This window comes from Myotis yumanensis, unplaced genomic scaffold (assembly GCF_028538775.1).
Source record: "Myotis yumanensis isolate MYYU_CA2020_CCGP unplaced genomic scaffold, mMyoYum1.0.hap1 SCAF_18, whole genome shotgun sequence".
Taxonomy (NCBI): domain Eukaryota; kingdom Metazoa; phylum Chordata; class Mammalia; order Chiroptera; family Vespertilionidae; genus Myotis; species Myotis yumanensis.
In genome coordinates, this window is record NW_027223769.1 from 35,194,244 (window position 1) to 35,217,728 (window position 23,485).

At 50.2% G+C, this 23,485-nt stretch overlaps 1 protein-coding gene across 5 annotated transcripts in view; it reads left to right on the plus strand.

Moving 5' to 3' along the window:
* Positions 1–23,485, plus strand: part of CES5A (carboxylesterase 5A) — a 155,510-nt gene that overhangs the window by 113,814 nt on the left and 18,211 nt on the right. For 2 of the 5 annotated variants that reach the window (XM_070398604.1, XM_070398605.1), the window contains exon 1: positions 22,628–22,789. The exons of 2 other annotated variants lie outside the window; for them this stretch is intronic. In XM_070398604.1, the coding sequence (XP_070254705.1) occupies positions 22,687–22,789 (103 nt within the window). In that variant the 5' untranslated portion in view covers positions 22,628–22,686. Of the gene's footprint in view, positions 1–22,627; positions 22,790–23,435; positions 23,484–23,485 lie in introns of those variants that run through there. One more of the 5 variants, XM_070398608.1, reaches the window with a different exon arrangement.

A 23,485-nucleotide genomic window follows, 5' to 3' on the forward strand; every position in this document is an offset into this window, starting at 1 on the left:
CTGTTCAAAGCATATCCATACTTTTTACTTCAGTATGTCTTCTCACCAATACAGGGAGGTTGACTCGGTTTTATGGGTGAGGCAACAGGTCCCTATAGGGAAAGGGTCTTGCTTAAGAGCTGCATTGTCAGCTATTAATGGGACTAGGACTAGGACCCAAGCCCTCACATGTAGAGGCACTGTCAGGACCTGTGAAATCTCCTTGGACAAAGGAATGAAAAATAACTTATCCTGGAGGTCTGGCCACTTCTCTGCATTGGAGACGGGTCCTTTTCAGCTCAACGACTGGTGAGATTTTTCCTTGGAATGGGAATCCTCCGGTGGAATATTCAGGTTGATAGTGTTCCTATGAAGGTTTCAGAAGAAGATGAAGACTACCTGTCCAGCTGCAGACGCGAGTACAGGGCAGTTGTTTAGAGCTTAACTGGTTCGGGTCTCTTATATTAAAGATGGGAAACCCAAGATTCAGGGGGGTGGGGTGGTGACAGGACTGACATCACACCATGACGGAACCACGGTTGAAGCCTTCCCTCTCCATCTGGTCTTCCTGTCTTACGCACGCCAATGGAATAGCTGGGGCGTGGAGGCTGCACTGTTTCCGGCAGACATAACTGTTTCAGGCCAGAGTGAAAATCAGACTCGTGTCTTACAAGTCAAACCACACAGGGCGCAAAGGGAGAGGGGAGCCCCTGGACAGTTAGGTTTGTTTTGGCATCTGTAACATCAGCCATGCTCAAACCGTTCAGATGAAATCTCGGGCAGCACCTGAGTATGTAGCAGGGATGAGTGGTGAGGAACGTGGAGGCTGATGGGTGTCTCTGTGATGCCTGAGAGCCAGGGAGAGCTCAGGTTGAAAACCAAGGCATGTGTAAGGAGCCCTGGGTACGGGGTCCTGACACCTGGGCTCTGGGCCTGGCCCTGGCACACGCTGTCTGGTCTTGAGATGGACCCCCTGACTCCGATCCTCTCTCCCAGTGTCCTCATTCATAAGATGACCCAGTCTTCCGACTTCCCAGGGATGTGGAGAAGATCCGATGGAGGGAAGAGGGGAATGAATGGGTGTGAATGTGTTTTGCAGAATATCCAGGCTGTATTCCTAAAGGGTTTCTGTTCGTTTTACTCCCCGAGGTACAATTTATAGGCAACTGACATGCACAGCTCTTAAACGTTCAGTTCTGTGAGTTCCAACCATTGTAATCAGCTGTGAAATCAACTCTTCAAAACAAGATAGAAATCAGCATTTCCCTCGCTCCAGAAAGTCCTCCAGCGCTCATTGCTGGTCAGCCTTTCCCTCAGGCAACTCCTGTTCCGATTTCTATCATCACAGCTGCGTTGTGCCTGTTCTAGAACTTTGCGTGGATGAAATCACAGTATGTACACTTTTGTGCCTGACTTCTTTTGTCCACCATAGTGTTGTTGAGATTCATCCAGGTGTTCTTTCCTTTACTACTGAGTACTATTCCATTGTATGGACCTACCGTTGTTTATTTTCCCATTGAAAGCATCATTTGGGTTATTTCTGATTTGGGGCCATTATGCTTAAGGCTGCAGTGAGCATTGTTGTACATATTTTCAGTACACATATATCTACATTCCTGTTGGAATGGGAGTGGAGTGTTGGAGCATATATAGATGTATGTTTAACTTTATTACAGGCGGCCAAACTGATGTGCAACATGGCTGTACCATTTTACATTCCTACGGCAATGCGTGAGGGTTCCAGTTGGTCCGTACACTTGACATTTGGTACTGTGGGTCTTTTTGATTATAGCCATTCTGGTGGGTACCCACGCCTTCTTCTAAATCTGAGGGGAAAACATTTAGTCCTTAGAACACTCCATGTATTTAGCCCAGGTTTCCAAGTTGCCTTTTCCTTGGGGGAACTACCCCCTCATACTTTCTGTACACGAGGTGAGAATGGCCTGGCCTCGACTCCCAGTTCCATGTGCCCAACTCTGCCCAGTTAGTGTATTCTACCCTCAGGGTACAACGATTGGCTTAGGAATGGGCATGTGACTCAAATTATGCAACAAGACTTATTTCTGAGACTTTTGTGGGAACCAAAATTTCTTGCCACTGGAGTTAACCACGAGGATAGAATCTTGCCAAGCTTGGGAAGAGTTTGCCCGAGTGTGAAAAGGTACATTGAGGAAAAGTGGGCTGGAGAGGGAGAGAGACAAACGTCCACTGAGCTTGCCCAAGCACCTAGATCCAGCAATTCCTGAAGCCAGCAGGAATCCCTGGCATTCTAGAGTTTTCAGGTACACGAGAAAAAAAAAGTCACTTCCTCTGCATTAGCCATTATCAGCGGGTGTTTCTACCACTTAATACTGAAATCATCAGAATATATATTTTCGTTTCCTTTCAACCCTCTTAAGTTCCTTAGTCAAGATTCTAGGGACCCATTGTCCCCGCAAGCCCTAGGGTAGAATTCCCTTCCTTGAGATAGCAAACCGCTGATTTCATAATTGTCCAAACAGGAACGGTTGTCCCTAGAGAGCCTCAGCATGAAGACTGGCTGGAGAAGCACAGAGCCCGAGAGAGTGTGTGTGCGAGTCTGCATCTGTTGGCAAGATTAATGTACCAGGCAGGCTGCGGGCCAGGGTTTATTTTTAATAATCAGAAGCCCATCTTATTTTTGAAATGTGCTGCCTGTGACGACAGGGAAAAGATGTTTCATCCCTCCTTTCCCTCACCCCATGGAACCTAACTTTTTGGGGATTTGGAGATGACATAGCGAATTCACCCTGGGACTCAATATTCAGGAAGGAAAAAATAAAAGGATTGAGGCTGGAAAAAGGAAGACAGGAAAGGAACATGATCCGTTTCTCTATGTTGCTTTGTTGCATTTGCCAAGATTCATCAGGCTCCGAAACTATGGGGTAGATAACATTTTCGGTAGGTCCTTGAAGCATGTGCCCAGCTTGGTCGTCACAATCCTGAAGCCTTAGAACCATAGAGACCATGAGGTTATAGGCCAGGATTTTACTGATGGAGAGAAAAAGGACCCTTGAGGGAAAAGGGCTGGGCCCAAGGTCCCATGGAGAATCAACTGCAGAAGAAGAATTATGTTCCAGTGTAGGCTTCTCTATCCCTACCCCACGGCCTCCCCTGCAAAGCCCACATAATGCAGAACTCATCAGTAGCTTTCCCACATTTCCGGAAGTGCTCCTTTGGGGTGGAGAGAGGTTCCAAGGTCTGGGTATGCCAATGTGGCTTGGCCACCTTCCATCTGTCTGTCACTTATCCATCTGTCAGTCCCCGTGGAGGTCTGTTTAGCACGGCTTACTGCTGTGTCATGTGACGGGGGTTTATTGAGCACCTATTTCGTGCCATGCCCTGTGTTGGGAAGGCCCTGGGGGTACAAACTCCAGGAGCTCACAGCCCAGTAAGGGTGCAGATAGGAATGCAGTTGTCACACAGGGTGAGCACAGGACACAGCCAGTGCTGTGTTCCAGGCAGGACAGGCCACCAAAGAGAATGGTCATCTCGGCTAGTCACCTGAGCTGGAACTTGAAGACCATGTCAGGTTCTCCAGGTAGGCAAGGCACGTAGGGAATTCCAGCGAGAGAACTGCCCTCTCCATTCGCTTCTCTTTGGCATTAAACTTACTCTACCCTTCTTGATATCACCCACGTGTCTGCCAGGTCTCCTGCAGCCCATTTGCTGCTATGCTTATCCTCTTTGTGTCTCAGTTTTCTCATCTGTAAAATGGGTATAATAACAGTGCTCCCCATTAGCGTTGTTTTGAGGGTTAAATCGTTTAATATGTCTGCATAGGCATGAAGAATGTGAGAGAACAGCCAGTACATGGTAGGCACTCAGTAAATGTTAAAGAAGTACGATGCTCTCTATATAATACATGCTCAAAAATATTTCCTTCACCAAAGTGCTCCTTCACTTCAAGTAACTCCTCATTTGAAGTAAAAATTGTATTCTGGCTGTTGGGAGCCTCAGGCCTACACTCAGAGGGCATCCTTCCCTTTGAGCTAATTCTCTGATCTGTGCTGGTGTCACTCCACGATCAGCCGGGGTTGAAGGAGCACCTACTCCTAAATGGCAAAGAGACACAAAAGAAGAGATCTCAGGCCTGGCTCTAAGGCTGAGGGGCCAGTTGGAGAAACACTAGCTACGCTTGGATCCAACCATGAAGAGACCCCCACAGGACAATCCTACTTCCAGCTCATAGGTCCTTTCACATAGAGACCATCATCACTTAGGAGAATTATCTGATTTGGCAGAGAGAACCCAGCAGCTTCTCAGATGGGCTCTCCAGCAAGTGTTCCAAGCAAGCACACTAGGAACGGAAATATGTTGGCCTGTGGGGCCGCAAAGATGGCATCATGCAAAGGAAACGCCTTTCTCTTCCTCCCCATTAATCCTTGGAGGCATGGGAGGTAGGTTTTTAAATCTCACAGGAAGTCAGAAATGCTGCTAAGGGCGGTCCAGCAAGAACAACACAGTTAACTGGGGGTCCCGGGAAGACCAGAGATGACAGAGGCCGCAAGGAGGGCTGAGAGTTGAAGTGCTGAGCTCGGTCAGGAGGGAAGACCTGAGGACATGGGCTCTCCTCTCTGGCAACTGTGAAGGACCCGTCTACATATGGGGATTTTGGCAGCAAAGGCAGTTTCAGCTTTTGTGTCTCATTCTCTGACTCAGTGTTGTTATATGTTGCTTCCTGTTTATTAAATTCTATTCCTGATAACTTCATAATGAGAGTGTTGGCAGGCACACTTGTCTCGTATTTCAGATGGTCCCAGGAGGACTAGGTGGAGTGTGTGTGGAAGGGAGGTTATGCCAAAAAAAAAAAAAAAAAAAAAGACATGAATCAATGAAACTGAGTACCAGGAGGGTTCATGGAAGATGGGCTGACAAAGCAGTTACACGCAGACATCTACCCAGAGAGAGTCTGAGGTCACCTGATCGTAAAGAAGAAGGTGCCGAATGCAGAGCTGGGAGAGAGTGAGCTGGAAGACTTCTAGGAGTAGGTGGTTCTTGACTGGCCTTGAAGAATGGCGGGACTCTGGATATATGGGAAGGATGGTATTCCAAGATGGAGACCGTAATTTTTGAAGCAAAATTGTAATAAATAAATACTTTTTGAGAATCTACCATGGGCCAAGCACTTTGCTTGTTACTTTCTGCATGCGAGGTGGAATATGCTGCTGAGTCCGGCCTGTGGATCAATACTGTACCAATATATAATTAACAAATATTTATTGAGCACCTACTATGGACAAGAGTTTTTTTCCATCTCATATGTTGACACATTTCACATATTTATTTAATCAACAAGTATTTATGGGATGTCTACTATACAGTTTGATATTTTACTCATCATAGACCTTTTTTGCATTAATTTTTTAAAATATTGCTTGAGGATATTGCATATGTTGATTGCTGAGTACTTTTGGTGCCTCCGTAAATTTTGTGCCTCAGTCCCCTCACCCTAGTCCATGCCCTGGTTTGGGGGTGATGGGAGGACTTGTGGGGAATGGAGACTTTACTGAGCCAGTGTGGATGGGAGAGGTGAGTAGGGGGATGCGTGTGAGAGAGAGAATCAGATTGCGTAAATGTAGGAGTATCGGCTAGTGTCACAAAGATGCTGTGTGACAAATCAAACCCCACCAAGTCTCAGGACCATAACACAGCAATCATTTATCCTCATACTCACGGTTCTGAGCGAGGCTGCCACTTGGCTGGGTGAGGCTGGCCCCAGGCTCTAGGCTGCGGGTTTGGTGACGACAGGATGTGTGCTCTGCTCCATGGTCACCACGACACAAAGCAACAGTCAAGCTGGAAAAGCAAGTGTCCGGACACTTCACATCTTCTAGCTTCTATAAGCCAAAGCAAGTCACCAACCCCCAAATCAAGAGGTTAGGCAGTTTACTGCACCCACCATGAAACCTTGGCAAAGGTGTGGATATGTAATCCTGCTATGGGACCAGCAATTCACCCTTCCACAGTTGGGGAAGACAAGAATAACTCAGGGGATGGGAAAAGATGCTACACATCAGAGTGTGGCCACTCCACCTCTACCTGCTCCTTACCTGAGTCTCAAATCTGCCCCAACTCAGGCTTCAAGAATACCAGGTCAGGTGTGCGATGATAGGGCGCCCGGAGCCTTCCATATCGGTGATTACACCAAGAGGGACTCAGTAGCCGCCTTTAACCGGCTCTTTTTTTTTTTTTCTAAACCTTATGCCAGCCTACCAGCCTGGGCTTCAGCTTATGCTTCATTCCTCTGGCAGCCTTTGTGTCGCTGTGCAGAGCCTGGGAATGAAGCCAATGGGAAGTGCAAAGCTGAGCAGTTCTAAGAGACCAGGTCCTGATCCATCAGCGGAGCCCCTTGATACAGCTGTGCCTGAAGCCAGACCTTCTCAGTGACATGAATCAATAAATCCTTTTTTGTCTTAAAGCAACATTTGAATTAGGTTTTTGGTCACAATGGCAAGAGTGGCCAGTGCTTAATCCAAGAGCCTACCTACCTAGCAGGACTCCACGTGGGAGGGAGGGGGGCAGGTACTTCTAGCCTCAGTGTGGTATAGAGCCTGCTACTCCAAGTGTGGTTGGTTTGGAGGCATATTAGATATGCAGGATCTTGGGCCTCTCCCCAGATCAGCAGAATCCACATCTCCATTTTGATACATTTTAATAGAACCCCAGGTGGTTTTGCGCACCTTAAAATTTAAAAAGCGTTTATGTTGAGAAGGTCAAGGCCCCCTGCCTCCCTGGGCCTTTCTTTGGGACTGGGTCCAGTTTAACAGTCGACTAGAGTTTGAGACCAGGGCTCAAACCATGGCTTTGTTACTTATGGGTTAAGGGGCGAAGAACACGGGTGCGTTTTTCAGTATCTCTGCGTCTATCTGTTTTCTCTTCTGGAAAATGGGGGTAGTAACGGTTGCTTCCTCTCAAGCTTTTGAAAGGACTCGGTGAATTGAACTCACAGGAAGTGCTTGGCACACTTTTGGGGAAAGAGGAAGAGCTCAAAATGTAAACCCGTGATGATGATTTCCGCAATGCTACACTGTGGCTGCTTTATGTTCAGCCTAAAAAACTCCGATAGATCAAACGAGACAATGGGTGGGGACCATTTTTAGAATGTTGTGCATTGATGAAAACATGACTTTTCTAAATCTTATAAGAATATTGTGCACAAGGGTTGTGTCATCTGTATGTAGTTAATAGTTGGTTGGTTTTGACCTGTTGCCTTTGAGCCAGGGTAGGTGCCATGTCAAGAGCAGAGGCCACCAGGAGGGGCCAGTGCTCTGAGCTAAGGGTCAAAGGGCAGCATAAGGGCCGTGCCTTCTAGTCAGGAGAGACACGGAGCATTTGGACAGGCTGTCCTGGCTGAAGACAGACCCCAGAGAGGCCTGGCGGGAGGTGAGGACTCTGGGCTTTGCCCGGTAGGCACCTGAGATAGGACTAATCATAGTGACCCTGGCTTCTCTGTGACCCTATGCCCTGCTGGGTTAGGAAACTGTTTCTCCAACTGTGTGGCTTCCATGTTGCACAGACCTCAGAAGACTCTAAGCGGGCCTTAATTGGCTGTCACAGCCCAGCCCTACTGCAAGGGAACACAGGGTGTGATGGCTGGAAGCTGGACAAGGGAATAACTGGAGTAACTCAGGAGGCTTGGCCCATGGCCTTCAGCTATTGATTCTGTGTGTGGCTAACAGTCGGGCTACCAGCGCAACCGAGACCATCTGCCGAGGCAGGAGAGGGCTAGGGAGGGGCTCTGGCAGGGCACTGCCCAGGCGACAGCATGAGATCTGCCACCTGCTCTTGGAGAGGACACGTGGATCCTCTGCTTAAAGGAATCCTGGGCGTCCTTGACTGCACCCTGGGGACCCACCCCGGGGGAGACACCAGCCTTGGCTTTGAGATCTGTAGTGGTTGGGAAGTGGGAAGGGAAAAAAGTGCATTAAGTCCTATGAATGCTCACGATCAATCTCTGAGGTTACCTGTGGTTTACAAATGCAGTGGAGAATGAGAGAGGGGGACACTCCCAGCTCCAGCTTCAGGCAGGAGGAGGCGTCACAAGGTGATGAAGAGAATGGACCAGTGGTCAGGCAGAACCAACCAGGTCCCTGTCCCCCTCTTACTGTCTCTTCCATGACTTACTCTCCGCGGTCACGGGCAAATCACTTCACCCCTTTGTGCGTTCATTCAAAAAGTAGGGATAAACGTACGCTTTTTTGGGAGACGGATGTGGAAAGTATGCGTGGTAGCATGATTAAATCCATAGTGCAGTAGATGGGACATAGTAAGGAGGTAAAGGTTGCTGATGGTTAGCTCATTCAGCATCTAGTGGGCTAGAGCAGTGGTCGGCAAACCGCGGGTCGCGAGCCACGTGCGGCTCTTTGGCTCTTTGAGTGTGGCTCTTCCACAAAATACCACGTGTGGGCGCGCACGTACAGTGCGATTGAAACTTCGTGGCTCATGCACAGAAGTCGGTTTTCGGCCTGGGCGAGTCTGTTTTGAAAAAGTGGCGTTAGAAGAAGTGGGGGGGTGTCGGATGGTCGGGCGACAGGAGACGCGGCGCAGGCAGGCCGCAGGATGCGCAGTGCGGGGGAGGTACATTGTTTTGAGGTACGGTCGCTGGGGTCGACCCCTTCCAACTCTCCCATCCACACTCGTTTGTCTGAAACAAGTATATAAGACGAGTGTGGATGGGAGAGTTGGAAGGGGTCGACCTCAGCGAACGTACCTCAGTCAGATTGAGGACGTTTTTAGCAAAGGCCAGCGTAGGAGTACCCTAATTAAGTTAAGAACAATGTACCTACCTATATAGTTTAAGTTTAAAAAATTTGGCTCTCAAAAGAAATTTCAATCGTTGTACTATTGATATTTGGCTCTGTTGACTAATGAGTTTGCCGACAGATGTTTAAACATCATAGGACCTTGAAATTAGTCAAGAATAACAAAGGTATGTCCTGTTCTATGAGAAAGCGAGGGAAGGTAGGCCGGAGCTTGTTGGAGGAGGGAGAGTGGGGGAGAGGTGGCGGCGAATGAAGACTTCCTGGAGGAGGTGGCCCTGAAGCAGAGGCTTAAAGACTGAGTGGCTAGCACTGTGCCGGGAAGATTGTTCCAGGGCCCTTCTCTCCCCTCCTCTCCAACCCCACCTGCTCTCTCACTCCTTTTCCAACTCCTTCCCCTTTCCCTTTCCCTTCTTCCCTTCTCCTACTCTCTCTCTCCTCCTTCCTGGCCCAGGATAAAAGGCCTTCTGTGGCCTCCCTCCCAGCTGATGAATTATGCATGCCCTTCAGCGGTGTGCCTGGCTTCCAATTAGGGCTGTGGCCAGGTTGATAACAGATTAAAATGTAATTCATTGAGGCTGACATTTAAGCCCCAGTGTGAATGGCAGGGAAGAGAAGCAATGCTCTCCCAGACCTTGTGTGTGGGGCTTCTTCTCAGCTGCCTGTACTGGCTGGACCAATGCTGGCCGGCATGCTGGGCCTTCTGATGCACAGGGGGCTGGGGAAAGGCCCCAGGCAGGCTTCAGACCAAAGCAGCTTTTTTTTTTTTTTTTTTAATTTGGGAATCATCTGAGGTTTACACCAGAGTTCTGACAATAGAACAGAGCGTTCCCATATACCCTTCACTGAGCTTCCCCCAATGTTAACATCTTATGTAACCTCGGTACAGTGATCAAAACCAAGAAATTAGCATGGGTACAGCGCCATTGACGAAACTACCGATGTTTTCCGGATTTCATTCAGTTCCCCACTGACGTCCTTTTTCGGTTCCAGGATCCAGGCCAGGATCCCACATTGCAGAGCAGGCGTTGGAGATCATGCCTCTGCAGAGACAGCCATCCCTCCCCGCAGGGGTTCTCAAACCTTTGAGAATTAGGTGTTTTTAATTTATTTTTATTTAAAAGGGATTTTGTTTAAAAGGCGCATCCTTCCCTAGACATTCTGGTTCTGTAAGTCGTGGGGTGAACCCTGGCATCAATATGTTTAACAAGCACCCAAGGCAGCAGAGAATGGCTGCCCTGACCAGCACTCCAAGCAAAGTTGGATTGGTTCCTATTTCCTTTGGCAAATCAGTTGTCAGCTTGCAGCATCCCCTCATCCTCTGGCTTGGGCTTTAGTCAGAGCAGGGCTACCCCCCTCCATCACCCGTTAACCAGACCCTGGCGGGGAGGAGGGCGGGGCTCACATGGTGGGTGGGGCAAAACCCCAGAGAAGCCCTGCTTGGAGAGGAGAGGAAAACATTCAGCTACCAGTGGCAGATATATATACATATACTAGAGGCCTGGTGCATGGGATTCGTGCTCTGGGGGTGTGTGGCCTCCAGGGATTGGCCCGCTGTGGGAGCACTGCTCATCCCAGTCAGCTGAGTGGCTGTGGACCCGCCCTCTGAGTGGCTGCTCCTGCTGTGGGAGTGCACTGACCACCAGGGGCAGCTCCTGCATTGAGTGTCTGCCCCCTGGTGGTCAGTGTGCGACATAGCGACTGGTCGACTGGTCGTTCTGGTCGTTCTGCCCTTAGGTTGCTGGGCTTTTATTATATAGGATATATACTTTCTCATTTAATCCAGAAAATAACCCCTGTGAGTAAATGCTATTTTCCTCCATTTTAGAGATGAAGAAACTAAATAAAAGTGATATTAAGTGCAGGGTTGCCAGATTTAGCAAATAAAAATACAGGAGGCGCAGCTAAATTTGGAGCCTCAGCTAATACTGGGGACATACTTAAACCTGAAAAAACTTGTGTTCATCTGAAATTCAGATTTCACTGGGCCTCTTGTATTTTATCTTGCAACCCTAATTAAGTTGGTTCTAGAGCTGATAAGTAGGCCTCATCCTAGATCCGGCTCCAGTGTCTCTCTCTCACTCCCCATCTCACCTGCTGGACCATACACTACAGGAGGTGGGCACCGTGTACATTTGTCCCCCGCTGTATCTCCAGTGTGGGCACAGTGTGGTAGTAGGTGTTTAATGGATATTTGGTGAAGAAATGAATGGCTAAATGCACACATGAACGGACTCACTCCTCCCTTTGTACCAATGGAACCTGCAAATGATGGTGAATAAATGGAAAGGCTTAGCTGGGGAGGTGATGTGAGACAACGTTGCTGACATAAATGCAAGAGGAGCGAGGGGGCTGGAGGCCTCATGCCCACACCTGGGAACCCCAGCCCTTGCACCCCTGAACAAGGGCAAACAGCCAGCTCTTCCCCTCACCCTTCAGGGCCCCTGCTTTCCTGACCAGCAAGTGGGATTGGGTCCCTTCTAGCTCCAAGCTTCTGCTCATCAATGATTTTGCTTTCTAACCTCACCTTCCCGAGTCGGTTAAAAAATATGGCCAAATTAAAGGGTTTGCTGCCAACTACTCGATATTTACTTCCAAGCTCGATCTGTCTTCCCTTTCCTCATCTTCCCCTCCCGGCCTCCTCCTCTATGACAATTTTCTAAGCACCACCATGGAGCCTGGCTTTATGTCCCTTTCCTGAAATGCTCCCTTTCCACTTGTTGGACGAAATCAGAAGCCCAAAGAGACCCGGCCCAGCACAGTCCCTCACAGACAAGGGAAGGTATCGGGATGCATTGTGTCTTTTTAAAATAGACCGGTTGTCGTCGGGATGTATTTTTAGCTGTGGGAGAGATTGGCACGCTCTCCGTGCCACCATCTGCCAAAGGCAGTTGCTAGGCAACTGACACTGACGATAGCAAGGGGATGACTTCATGGAGGATCCGGGACCCTGGCTGCCCGATCCTGCTCCACTGTCTAACTCTAGCATGCCGACAGCCAGGCCCAGGGGGATAAGCATTCCTCCTCTTCTGGGAGAAGCCAGGAAGCTGCTGCAAGGCCTGGGAGCTGAGCTCAGAGGATGCTGTGCAGGTAACAAGGGAAACTGAGGCATCCCTGCCACCTTGGTAGGTAGAGTTCGTGTTTAGAAGCTATGGAAACTTTAGATGCTCCTGTGGTTTCAGGCTCTGGACTCAGTGACTCCATGGTTTGCACATCCTTCCCTTTGGCAGCCCCATAAGCACTGGCCTGAGTCAGAGAAGGCGCTGCTTGGCGGCAGTTCGGCCAGAGCAGAGCAGGCTTTCTGGACCAAGCCCTGGCTGCCTGGCTGGTGGCCAGGATTGCTGACTTCTGGCCTGATTCTGCCTTTAGCTCTCTGTGTGGTTTGGGGTGCGTCCCTGACCATCTCTGACCCCCAGTTTTGCCACCTTCAAAGTTCAGGTAGAGAACCAGATGAAATGCATGTATAGGGCTGAAAGGCAGAGTAACCATGCAATTAAAATAATCCACAAGTCAGCCCTGGGTTCAGATCCTGACTTTACCCCTTCCTGCTGCTGTGTGACTTCCGGTGGGGTACCAAGCTTCTCACGACCCCAGTTTCCTTATCTGTAAAGGACAGCAGTAGCCCTCTCATTGTGTCGTGGGGATTCCACAAGGCGGCACATGGAGGGTATGCAGCAGAGCAGCTGTATTTTGGAGCCCAGGAAATGGGTAGGTGGTGTTCCATTTCTGTTGCAGAGGCTTTAAAGTATTTACAGCAATCATTTCTCCTCATCAAGACTGATGGACTTTAAGAAATACGTTTTTATTGGTTTTAGAGAAAGAAGAAGGGAGAGGGAGGGGGGAGGATGGGAAGAAAGTGGGGAGGAAGAGAGAAACATGGATCGGCTGCCTTCTGCACGCCCCTACTGGACTGCCTCTCCAATTCTCGGCTTCTCGTCCACCTGATGGACAGCCCCACATGACCTAGCCGGCAAGACCTAGCTTCACAGTCACCTCTTTGGGAAGTCTCTGCTGGCTCTCCCAGCACCCCTCAAGTATGCTGCTGGCTTTGGTTCATTTGTCTGTTATTTCCCTCAAAGCAAGAAGCCACTCTTTTTATTTTATTGTAGCATCTTTAAGTATACCTATAATCCTATATAATAGGAGGGTAATATGCAAGTCAACCAAGCTGCGGAACGACTGGTCTCTATGATGTGCACTGACCACCAGAGGGCAGATGCTCAACGCATGAGCCGCCCCCTGGTGGTCAGTGCACTCCCACTGGAGGGAGCGCCAGTCAGCCACAGGCCCGGCTAATGGCTGGTAAGCACAGAGGCGGTGGTGGGAGCCTCTCCCACCTCCATGGCAGCGTTAAGGATGTCTGACTGGTGGCTTAGGCCCGAGTTGGCCTAAGCCATCAGTCAGACATCCCCTGAGGGCTCCTGGACTGCTAAAGGGCGCAGGCCGGGCTGAGGGGACTCCTTCCACTTCATCAAGTGCATGAATGTCGTGCACCGGGCCTCTAAAGAAACTGCATTTTGGTTCAACTTCATGCCTTTCCTCTCCCTTCCCTGCTTAGGTCTTGTGTGAAGTTGGGATTCAGTAAATATTTATTGCATGGAGATATCTTTCTGCCCCCGGTTAGCTCCTTTTCTGACCACCCCTCTCCCGACTCCTCTGTGTGGGAGAATCCAGACGTTTTGTGCAGCTGCAGCTCAGCGGGGCCCATTTTGGCTGGAATTCAAGGAGTAATTACAGACAAATAAGTATTCTTACAACCCACATCAATCAACGTCCCTCTCCTCAAATGCTCTTTCCAGGAAACAGGGACGATCTGAGGGAGACGCTGTCCTGGACAGCCCAAGCTTCTTTCCGGGGCCCAGGGACTCAGAGGGGCCAGCATCAGCCCTCTGCAACAGTCCGCAGACAGGCCTGAATTCAGCTCCCGCCTGTCACTGTCTTCCTCTGTGAACTTGGACGAGGGGTTTAACTTCTCTGAGCTTCAGTGTCCTCATAGGTCATGTGGAGTCGTTACTATGTCCTGGGACTGTTGTTGCAATGATGAAATGAGCTAGCATGTTTAAAGCATCAAAAGATTTCCCACCCCTTACCCTCCTCTGAGGCATCTGAGTTGTAAAGAAGAAATCACCAATGGCATTGCAGGCAACGGGAGGAGCTGGGCATTCATAGGCTGCCCTCCGTGTTTTCCTGTCAATCAAGGTGTATCTGGCAGGGACCACACTTCTGTGTCCTCTGAGTGCCCTTCATACCTCCCCAGGCCCAGGACTCGGGCAGCCGTGGCTTATACCTCTGATAAACCCTACTCCATTGTGAACATCTTTTGGGGAAGGTTTGAGTCAACAGTGATTTCACAGAATGTTGGTCAGGACTGAGAGAAGGAACCAGAGTGATCTCTTCTTGCATTCATCTTGGTGTCTTCTATGGGCAGGCCCTCGGGAGCTCAGGCCTGGGGGTCCCTGAAGAAGTTGTGCCATCACGTCCCACCTGAGGCTGGAGAAGAGCCCTGCTGGGGGCTTGGCCGACTGGACAGCAGGCAGCGTGTAAGAAAATGTCTAGGGCCCATCCGTGCCCCACTGATCCTAGCCTCCAGAGGGTCCAGTTACCAGGAAAGAGAGGATGTCCACGCCTCTCACTCCGTGGCCCTGGCTGCCTTAGCCTGCCAGGTGGTGGAATTTCCGTTTCATTCTAAACGGAGCAGGGGATGTGGGAGATCTCTGGTGGCTTCTGGCAGGTGACAGATCAAAGCAGGGCTCAGCAGTCAGAGGTGCAATCAGAAAGGCCGAGATCGAAGGGGAAGGGCTTCATTTGAGAGCGAACTCCCCCCCCCCCCGCCCCCCCCCCGCCCCCCAGCCTCATCCCAGTCCTCACCAAGGCTCCCGGCATTCTCTGTGGAAAGGAAGGACAAGGAATTTGGGCCAAAGCTGGCCGTTGAAGCCATGTGCTAACACACAGGCCATCCCAGAACAGCTGCCATGTCATAGTAACGCTTGAAATGAAAATAAAGTCGATTGATTTGTAAGAGGAAAAGAGGATCGACATTAGTGGGGTCAGAAAGACCATTTTCGGGAGCCCTTGGGTTGGCCTGCATCCTGCATGTGAAATGGGAGGTGGGAGCGTTCGCCATGGAAACTGTCAGAGGGAAGCTGATGCCAGGGCTGCAGGGTTGTGGGCGGGCGCTCAGCGCAGGCACCAGGGGGAATCACTGAAGCCTCAGGAAGCAGGAGATGTGGAGAGGCCAGAGCTGAGGCTCCGGTGCATTTTGTGAGAGGAAGGCTTCCTCGCCGAGGATGGGGAATCTGCTTCCCAAACTCTGAGGTCGGCAGCTTTGTGTATTTTGTTTGTGTGGGGGTTTGTTTCACCTTCATAGTAAACATTTTTATTTATTTTTTTAAAACATTTTTATTGATTGATTTTTAGAGAGAGAGAGAGGAAGGCAAGAGTTGATTCCTGTATGTGTCCTGACTGGGGATCGAACCTGAAACTTTGGTGTATCTGGGTGATGATCTAACCAACTGAGATACTTGGCCAAGGCCTGAAACTTTTTTTTTTTGAAATGTTTGACTAGGATGTTCACAAGGTGTTGGCTTGCTGACCCCCCCCACCCCCGCCCCCCACACACACACCCTGTGTGGGAAATGGGAGAGGTCAGAAGCTCTGCCCCTCCCCTCTTTGTGCCTCAGTTTCCCCATCATTCAATGAGGATGTGAGACTAGATGAGTGCCTTCCGGGTGCACTTTTCAGAGGAGCATTTAAATGGAACTTGGGCGAGGCGCAGGGTGGGTGGGATTTAAGCGTCCCAGTACCAACGTGAGTGCATGCGTGTTGAGTTCAAGGTGGCGTGTCACCTGCCACCAGCGCCCCGCTCCTGGCTGCAGAGTGTGGGCAGGCCGGACTCTTGCTCCTGACCCCCAATCTGCCTCATGGGGCCCCTGGCCCATCTCCAAGGGCCTGCCCGACTCGGACAAGCAGGGAGCTCTGCTGTGGGCTGGGAGTCCCCAGCCCCTGGAAGTGGCCGTGTCATCACAATTTCATTTTTCTTGGAGGACACGTTCCCCTGGGCTCCCGGAGGGCCCCCTGCCCAGCGTTATTATGGGATGGCAGTGGGCTCATTCTTTCAAGAGTGAACAGCTTCTTGTCCATCTGAGGCAGAGCTATTGTTCCTCGAGTGGAAAGCCTTGCCATTCCCTGGGTGCTTCTCCGAGGCCTGTTCTCCCTCCGTCAGCCTGAGTGGGTATTCATCTCACTGCGTCCCCAGCAGCTGGCCGCGCTTTGCATGGCTGTTTGGGGATACAGTTTTGTGGGGGTTTTTTGTTCTTCTTTTTAATCAGACAGATTTTCTTTTGAGTTCTGGATGAATGTCAGCCCAGGTTTTTGGTGGGAAGCAGGCTCTCTTTCTGGAACAACTCCTGGGGCCCGGCATCCAAGCAGCACACTGGGAAGAAGCCATTTCCCGCAGCTGGAGAAGCGAGCTGGGGCGGAGGTCAGGCTTCTGTGTTGACAGGGAGGGTGGACCAGGGTTCAGGGGCCCGTGTTCCACTCCGGACCCAGCTGACTTGCTGTATGACCTTGGGAATCCCCTTATCCTCTCTGGACCACACTCGCACCATCTGTGCCATGAGGGGTGTGGATGTGATGACTAGTTTGCAATGAGGAAGAAAACACTTTGAAACCCTCTCTTAAAGGGACATCTATACAAACCCAGAATGAACCAGGGGAAATCGCTGCTTTTGTAAATCAAAAATGTCAACGGTGGGCTGTGTCCTAGGGTTTAGCCCAGGGTTTCTCAACCTCAGCCCTATTGACCTCGGGGGTGGACATTGTGGGGGGCTGTCCTGCCGGGTGTTTAGCAACATCCCGGGCCTCTACTCACTGGATGCCAGGAGCACCTCCCCAAGTTGTGGCAACCAAGCATGTCTTTAGACATTTCTAAATGTCCCCTGTGGGGCGGGGGACGGGGGGGGGGGGGGTGGCGGGAAAATTGCCCTGGTTGAGGCCCACCGTTTTAATCTAATAAGACAATGAAAAGGCGAGATTTTCCTTTGTAGGGCGGTGGGAGGGAGTGGTACCTAGATCCGTCCTCTGTGGCCCCAGACAATCTTCTGACACGTCAGTGTTTCAGGAGACAACGTTTAAAACCACATAGTCTCAGAGGCCAGGGTGTCTCTTAGCTCAAAGCTTCCATGGGAATCCAGGGTCCACTTTCCAAGTCAGATTTTTATTTTACTTTATTTTGTATTTTTATTGATTTCAGAGAGGAAGAGGGAGGGAGGGAGAGAGAGAAACATGAACGATGAGAGAGAATCATTGATTGGATGCCTCCTGCACGCCCCACACTGGGGATCAATCCCGCAACCCGGGCATGTGTCTTGACTGGGAATCGAACCATGACCTCCTGGTTCATGGGTTGACCCTCAACCACTGAGCCACACCAGCCGGGCCAGATTTTTAACTGGAAAAGCAGAGGAAGGGGCTGTGGAGGGATGATCAGCAACTTCCTCAGTGCTCCCAGGCCCTGCTTCTGGAATAAACGTTTATTCCACAAAGATTTATTGTGCTTTTATACTTCATCTGGAGCTTTCCTCCTTTATTCTGAAGTCGTTTGCTCTTTTTTTTTTTTCTTTTGCTTCAACTATGTCTTGCCCTAATCTCTTCCAGAAACATCCTCACAGACACACCCAGAAATAGGCCCAGTCAAACTGATGCATAAAATTAACCATTGCAGCAGGCTTGAATAGACCACTCCCTTTGGGTTGGGGGTGACAGGCAAGAAAGGCCAACCATCCTGGACTGTGGGTGGCTTAGAGGGTCCCGGGACCATTTCTTCTCCTTTCCTGAAAACCCCTGTCCCCCTAGCCTGAAGGTGTCTTGGCCTTTTGGTCAGATTAGGGAACAGATCACTCTTCCTGTCCCTGGCTTCCTGCTGGCTCTCCCCTCCCCCGTCTCTGCCTCCAGGCAAAGTGCTTTGTTCCTCACTGAGGACCTCAGGGAGTGGTCCCTGGCAGTTGGATGCTCTCGGCAAGGGCCTTGGGCATGCAGAACACGTAGCATCCCCTGGAGACACACGCTGGAGAAGAGCAGAGAGCTCTTTGCACATGCGTGAGTGAGCAGGCCAGGCCTCCCCGTGCAGCCTGGGGAGGTGGGGGCTGGTCTAGGGATGGGAATGCACTGGGGCCCCCAACGCACGGACACTCTACCTTGTGAAGTCCCCACCTGGGTGAGCACTACCCTCCCCCAGGCAGGTAGAGTAGGAGTTAAGAGCACAAGCTTCCCAATAGAGTTTTCCTTTCAAATGCGGACTGCCATGTAGCGTCCAGGACCTTGGGCAAGATAATAACTTTTGGACACATCAGTTCTGTCATATTTAAAATGAGGATAAACCGCGTCTCTTAGGGTTGTCATGGGGATTAAATGAGACAGTGTGTGTCGCCCTGGCCCCCTGGGGGAGGAAAGTGAGAATAGTGGTCAGGAGTCAGGAAGCTGGGTTCTGGTCCCAGCCCGACTCCCTCCATCCCCCCAGTGTCACATCAGGCTGAGGAGGAAGCTGGCTCTGGTCATCTCTAGACGCCCCCTAGTTGTAATTCTCTTAGAATCCATGCAGTCAGAGTTGTTCCTTCCAGAGACAAATCTGCAACGTAGAGTAGTGCGTAAAAGCTCAGACTTAGAAGTCAGGAAACTAAGTAGTTCGTTCCCCTAAGCCTTCATGCTCTCAGCTATAAAATGGAGTAATAATACCCACTTCATACAGTTGTAGGAACATCAAGTAAAGGGACGTGTGCAAAGCACTTTGCACCGTGGAGGCCATGATAATAACAAGAACAGTAACTATTACATAATGATCTATAGTAATAAAAAGCATAATATGCTAATTAGACTGGACAGCTGAATGACCTTCCGAATATCATTCCGGCCATCCTTCCTGACGAAGCCATGGTGGCAGGGGCCAAGGCAGAGGTGGTTAGGGGTGATCAGGCAGGCAGGCAGAGTGGTTAGGGGCGATCAGGCAGGCAAGCCGTTAGGAGCCAGCGGTTCCGATTGCAAGAGGGATATCCTGGAATGCTGGGCTGAGGGACCCCCCTCCCATGCATGAATTTTGTGCACTGGGCCTCTAGTTGTATATTGATACAATTACTCCTATACTTTAAATAATTATTCTCCTCCAGTTGCAAGGAGCTGAACTCATAGGTCTTGACTCCCACAACAATCACTGAAGTAATGTCACTACCTCAAATTTGGTACCAACATAGGCATACTTTATTATTAATAAATGCTAAGTAGGATGCTGAGCCCTCACTCTGCCCCAGTGGTGGGAAAATGTAGCCTGAATCTGCCCTGGGTTTTCTTCCCCCTTCTGCAGTTTTGAAGATTGGGTCCTAATCCCTGGGCGTCCAGGCCAAGGCATGGATGGGTTGGAGACAGGAGGCTTGCAGGGACACATACTTCTCCCACACCGGTCCCCATAGCGTTCGACATCCTACAGGCCCAGAAGATGTGTGTCCTTTGGGATGACATTTGGGGCATTGGATTTGGCCGCTTGTGCGATGGCTCTCGGAGTCCTCTGCCTGGGTGCATGTTGCCACTCCATCTCGGGCTGGATTCACCCTCTCACTAGCCGGGAACCTCGATGCAGGTTCCCTCTGTTCAGGACTCGCAGGGTTCTCCTCTCCACTCTCCTCCACCCTCTCCGCCCCCTCCGGGGCCTGACTTTCTGGATACAATAGTCCAGAACTGAAGTGTCTGACAGAAGTTGATTCTTTTTCTGCCTTCCCACATCTTAGCATAAGCAGCTAGGAGCACACTAACGAGACAGCATTCGGTCCCGTGGATTTTAGGTTCTTCGCTATGACAGCCTCCAACGTCTGCATGCCAACGTACGTCTCAGTTATATATTGCTGTGCAACAAACCAGCCCAGAACAGAGTGGCTTCAGACATAACCACTTATTCAGCTATTTTGTTCTGTGGGTCAGCCGTTGGCGTTGGGCTTGCTCGGGCAGTTCTGCTGCTTTTAGCTAGGCTCACTCATGCCTCTGTGGTCAGCTGCCCGTCAGCGAGCAGACCCACATCCCTCAGCCTTCTGATCTCTTCATCGGAGCTCTGCCATGGCGAGTCCAGCATCTCCATCTCCTTTACTGTGAGCTGTCATGATGTCCGAGCTCCCGAGAGCCACTCCTGCAGCATTTCAGACCAGCCCCGAGGCATTTGTTCAGGACAATAAATCCGGAGTCATGAGAACATTGCTCTTGCAACTAGTTCTCTCCTACGCAGTCTCCTGCCTCATGCTCAGGTCCATTGCCCTCAAGATCCACTCCCACACATGCTTTTCTGTTCCTACCAGGACACATTTGCCATGTCATGTAATTAATTCGGGGAGAAAGCCATTTCCTCCCGGAGGATGGGCTATATTCCTTGTGAGGGCTACGCTGAGACCTGGCCCTAGTTCTTAGGCTGGGGCAATGCATGGAGTAGAGTGATCTTTTTTATTTTTTAATTATTTTTTATTTATTAATTTTTTAAGTATTTATTGTTGAAAGTATTAGATATGTCCCTCTTTTTCTCCCATTGACCTCTTATAGCCCCACCGCCTCAGGCCTCCACCATCCTATTGTGTGTCCATGGGTTATGCCTATATGCATACAAGTTCTTTGGTTGATCTCTTCCCGCCTACCCATCCACCCCCGCCTTCCCTCTGAGATTCCACGGTCTGTTCCATGCTTCTGTGTCTCTGGATCTCTTTTTTGTTCGACAATTTATTTTGTTTATTAGATTCCACATATGCGTGAGATCATGTGATACTTGTCTTTCTCTGACTGGCTTATTTCGCTTAGCATGGTACTCTCTAGGTCCCTCCATGCTGTCTCAAAGGGTAAGAGATTCTTTTTTACTGCTGCGTAGTATTCCATGGTATAAATGTACCACAGCTTTTTTATCCACTCATCTACTGATGGGTACTTGGACTGTTTCCAGATCTTAGCTACTGTAAATTGTGCTGCTATGCACATAGGGGTGCATACATTCTTTCTGTTTCGGGTTCCTTAGGATATATTCCTGGAAGTGGGATCAAATGGCAGTTCCATATTAAATTTTTTTGAGGAAACTCCATACTGTTTTCCATAATGATTGCACCAGCCAGCATTCCTGCCAGCCATGTACTAGGGTTCCCTTTTCTCCACATCCTCACCAGCACTTGTTGTTTGTTGATTTGCTGACGCTAGCCATTCTGACAGGTGTGAGGTGATCACCTCATTGTTGTTCTAATTTGCATCCTTCTTATGATCAGTAACTTCGAGCATTTTTTTCATATGCCTCTTGGCCATCTGTCTGTCCGCTTTAGAGAAGTGCTATTTAGGTCCTTTGCCCATTTTTTAATTGGATTGTTTGTCTTCCTTTTGTTAAGTTGTCTTGAGTTCCTTATATATTTTGGATATTAACCCTTTATCAGATGTATCATTGCCAAATACGTTCTCCCATACCATGGGCTCCCGGTTCATGAGGAGGGCGACCTTGATGAGGAGAAGCATTTTCATGTGACACGCATGTCACCGACCGAGTCTGCTCTCCACCCCGAGGTCACTGTCATTGCCCCGATGCCTTCAGGTTTCCTTTAGCCTCTCCTGTGAGAATCGGAAAGTGGGCTTCGATCTGCACTGCCCACCAGCCGGCGTAGATGAGGGTATTTTAGAGCCAGGCCTTGGGCTGAGGTCCTCTCGTTCTGGTTTCCCCCTCGGGGTGTCAGGAGCGCAATCGGGGAGAACAGAGAGAACCCATCAAAGGTCTGTGCCTCTCACAGGCCATCCAGGCCACTGGTGTGACTACTGATGCGAACATCAGGGTCCTAGGAGGTGAGGTCAAAACACGACCCTCACGGCATGAGATACGTAACGATTGCTTTGGAAATCTCAAGCACCTTGCTGGTCCTGTTAATAGTGGGAATGGGACAAACTGTGAGGCTGCAGGTCTGTATCCAGCAGGCACTTAATACCTGCTTGTGCCTACCCCACCTCTCTCAGGAAGTGACTACCCTGGGAAACCTCCCGTGTGTTAGATTGATGCTTCCCAAAGCCACTATTGCTACTGTTAAATTCATGCCCCAAGGTCTCTGAGGATGGGGCAGAAGGATGTCTTTTCAGCAAGAGCACCAGATAATTCTGATCCCAATAGCCCCGCCCCAAACAGTTGGGAAGCCCCGTGCTGGGCCCTCTGCCATGACCCACCTGCTGGGTCTCAGAGCATGGCCTTGTGACAAAAAGAGGACAGCAGTGAGGACCCAGAGTGCTGAGGGCCGGTCCCTGCAGAGCCTTCTCATGTTTACACTGGAGGGCCTGGGTCTGGATCAGAATTGCTGGCTTTACCCATGACACAACTCAAGCCAGTAGAAATGGTGCATTGGGCTCACATTATGGTTGTTTTGTTTTTGTTTTGTTTTTTTAAACAATTGAGCCACATTTAAAAATCGAGTAATATTGTATACTTCCGGTGTGGCCTACCAACATTGTCACAAAACAAGTGTTTCCTGAGGTTGAGAAGTCACTGCCCCGTTAGAGCATGTGTGGTCCAGTTTTCCACAATCCCCACCCCTCCCTATTGCTCTCCTGACCAGCTGCATTCACTGCTTGTTTGCTGCCTTCCCAGTTCCTGAATCTGAGGTCTGAGTTGAGGTCTCCGGCTTACCTGACCCCAAATCTACTTCTACTCTTCTGTGAGCCCGAAGCCTAACAAATTATTTTTCTCCAGATCAAGGCCCAGTCTTCAGCTGTTTATGTAAATCAGAACAGGAAAGTCTTGCTTGGCCAAGTCCTTTCTTGAATCTTGGCCCGATGCTATGCTTCACCAATCCCATGACCTGTGTCTGCCCTGCTCAACATTTGCCTGCTAACAGGAGGCTCTTTCTTGTCTCTGACGGAAGCTCTCTGGGGCCAGCAGCAGCCGTGGATGTCCAGGGCGTGCAGGCGGGCCAGCCAGATGAGGGGAGAGTGGGTGCACCCGGGCCGGACCCTGATCTGGGCTGTTTGGGTCCTTGCAGCTGCCACCGAGGGTGAGACACCCAGTGGGAGAGACGGGATTTCGGAAGGTGAGGTAGGAGGGGGATTTCCCTATTCGGAGGATTGTCCACTGGTGGAAATGCAGTTACTGCTCAGGGGTCTCTGAGGGCCCACGGCAAGCTGTGTAGTCACCTCAGGGCACCTGACCAATGTCCTGGTCAGGTTGTGGAAAGCCCCAGGGCCCGGGTCTCTTTCTGGGGCACACGGTAGAGCACAGAAGACCCCCCGGTCCTGCCCTTGAGTTGCTCACACCCTGTGGGGGCTGGGAGAGCCCTCTGTCCTGGGACAGAGCCTGTGCTTTTGTGGTGCTGGCTGCCCATTTTAATGTTACTATTGAAATGACATTAGCTGGGGTAGCACCAGCACTCCAGGGTCCCGCTAACTCAGTCGCCGGGCTGCTGACCTCTGAAGGCTCCACATTCTATGTGGCAACCGAGAAGCCCACGCTCTCAGTCTCAGACGTCTCCCCCTCGGACCCCTGGAGGCAGACAGGCTGATTTCAGTTGGCATCCGCGTGAGGATTTTTTTAAATTTTCATTGCTGAATATTTACTTTATTCGAAAGCATACACCGAGCTCAGCAAAACCACCACTGCGTAGATGTGATTGCGTAAGACTCCTCTTGGTCAATGTGAAAAGTTCATTTAGATTTCACTTGAAGAAAAACAAGATGCCGGTCGTCCTATAGGT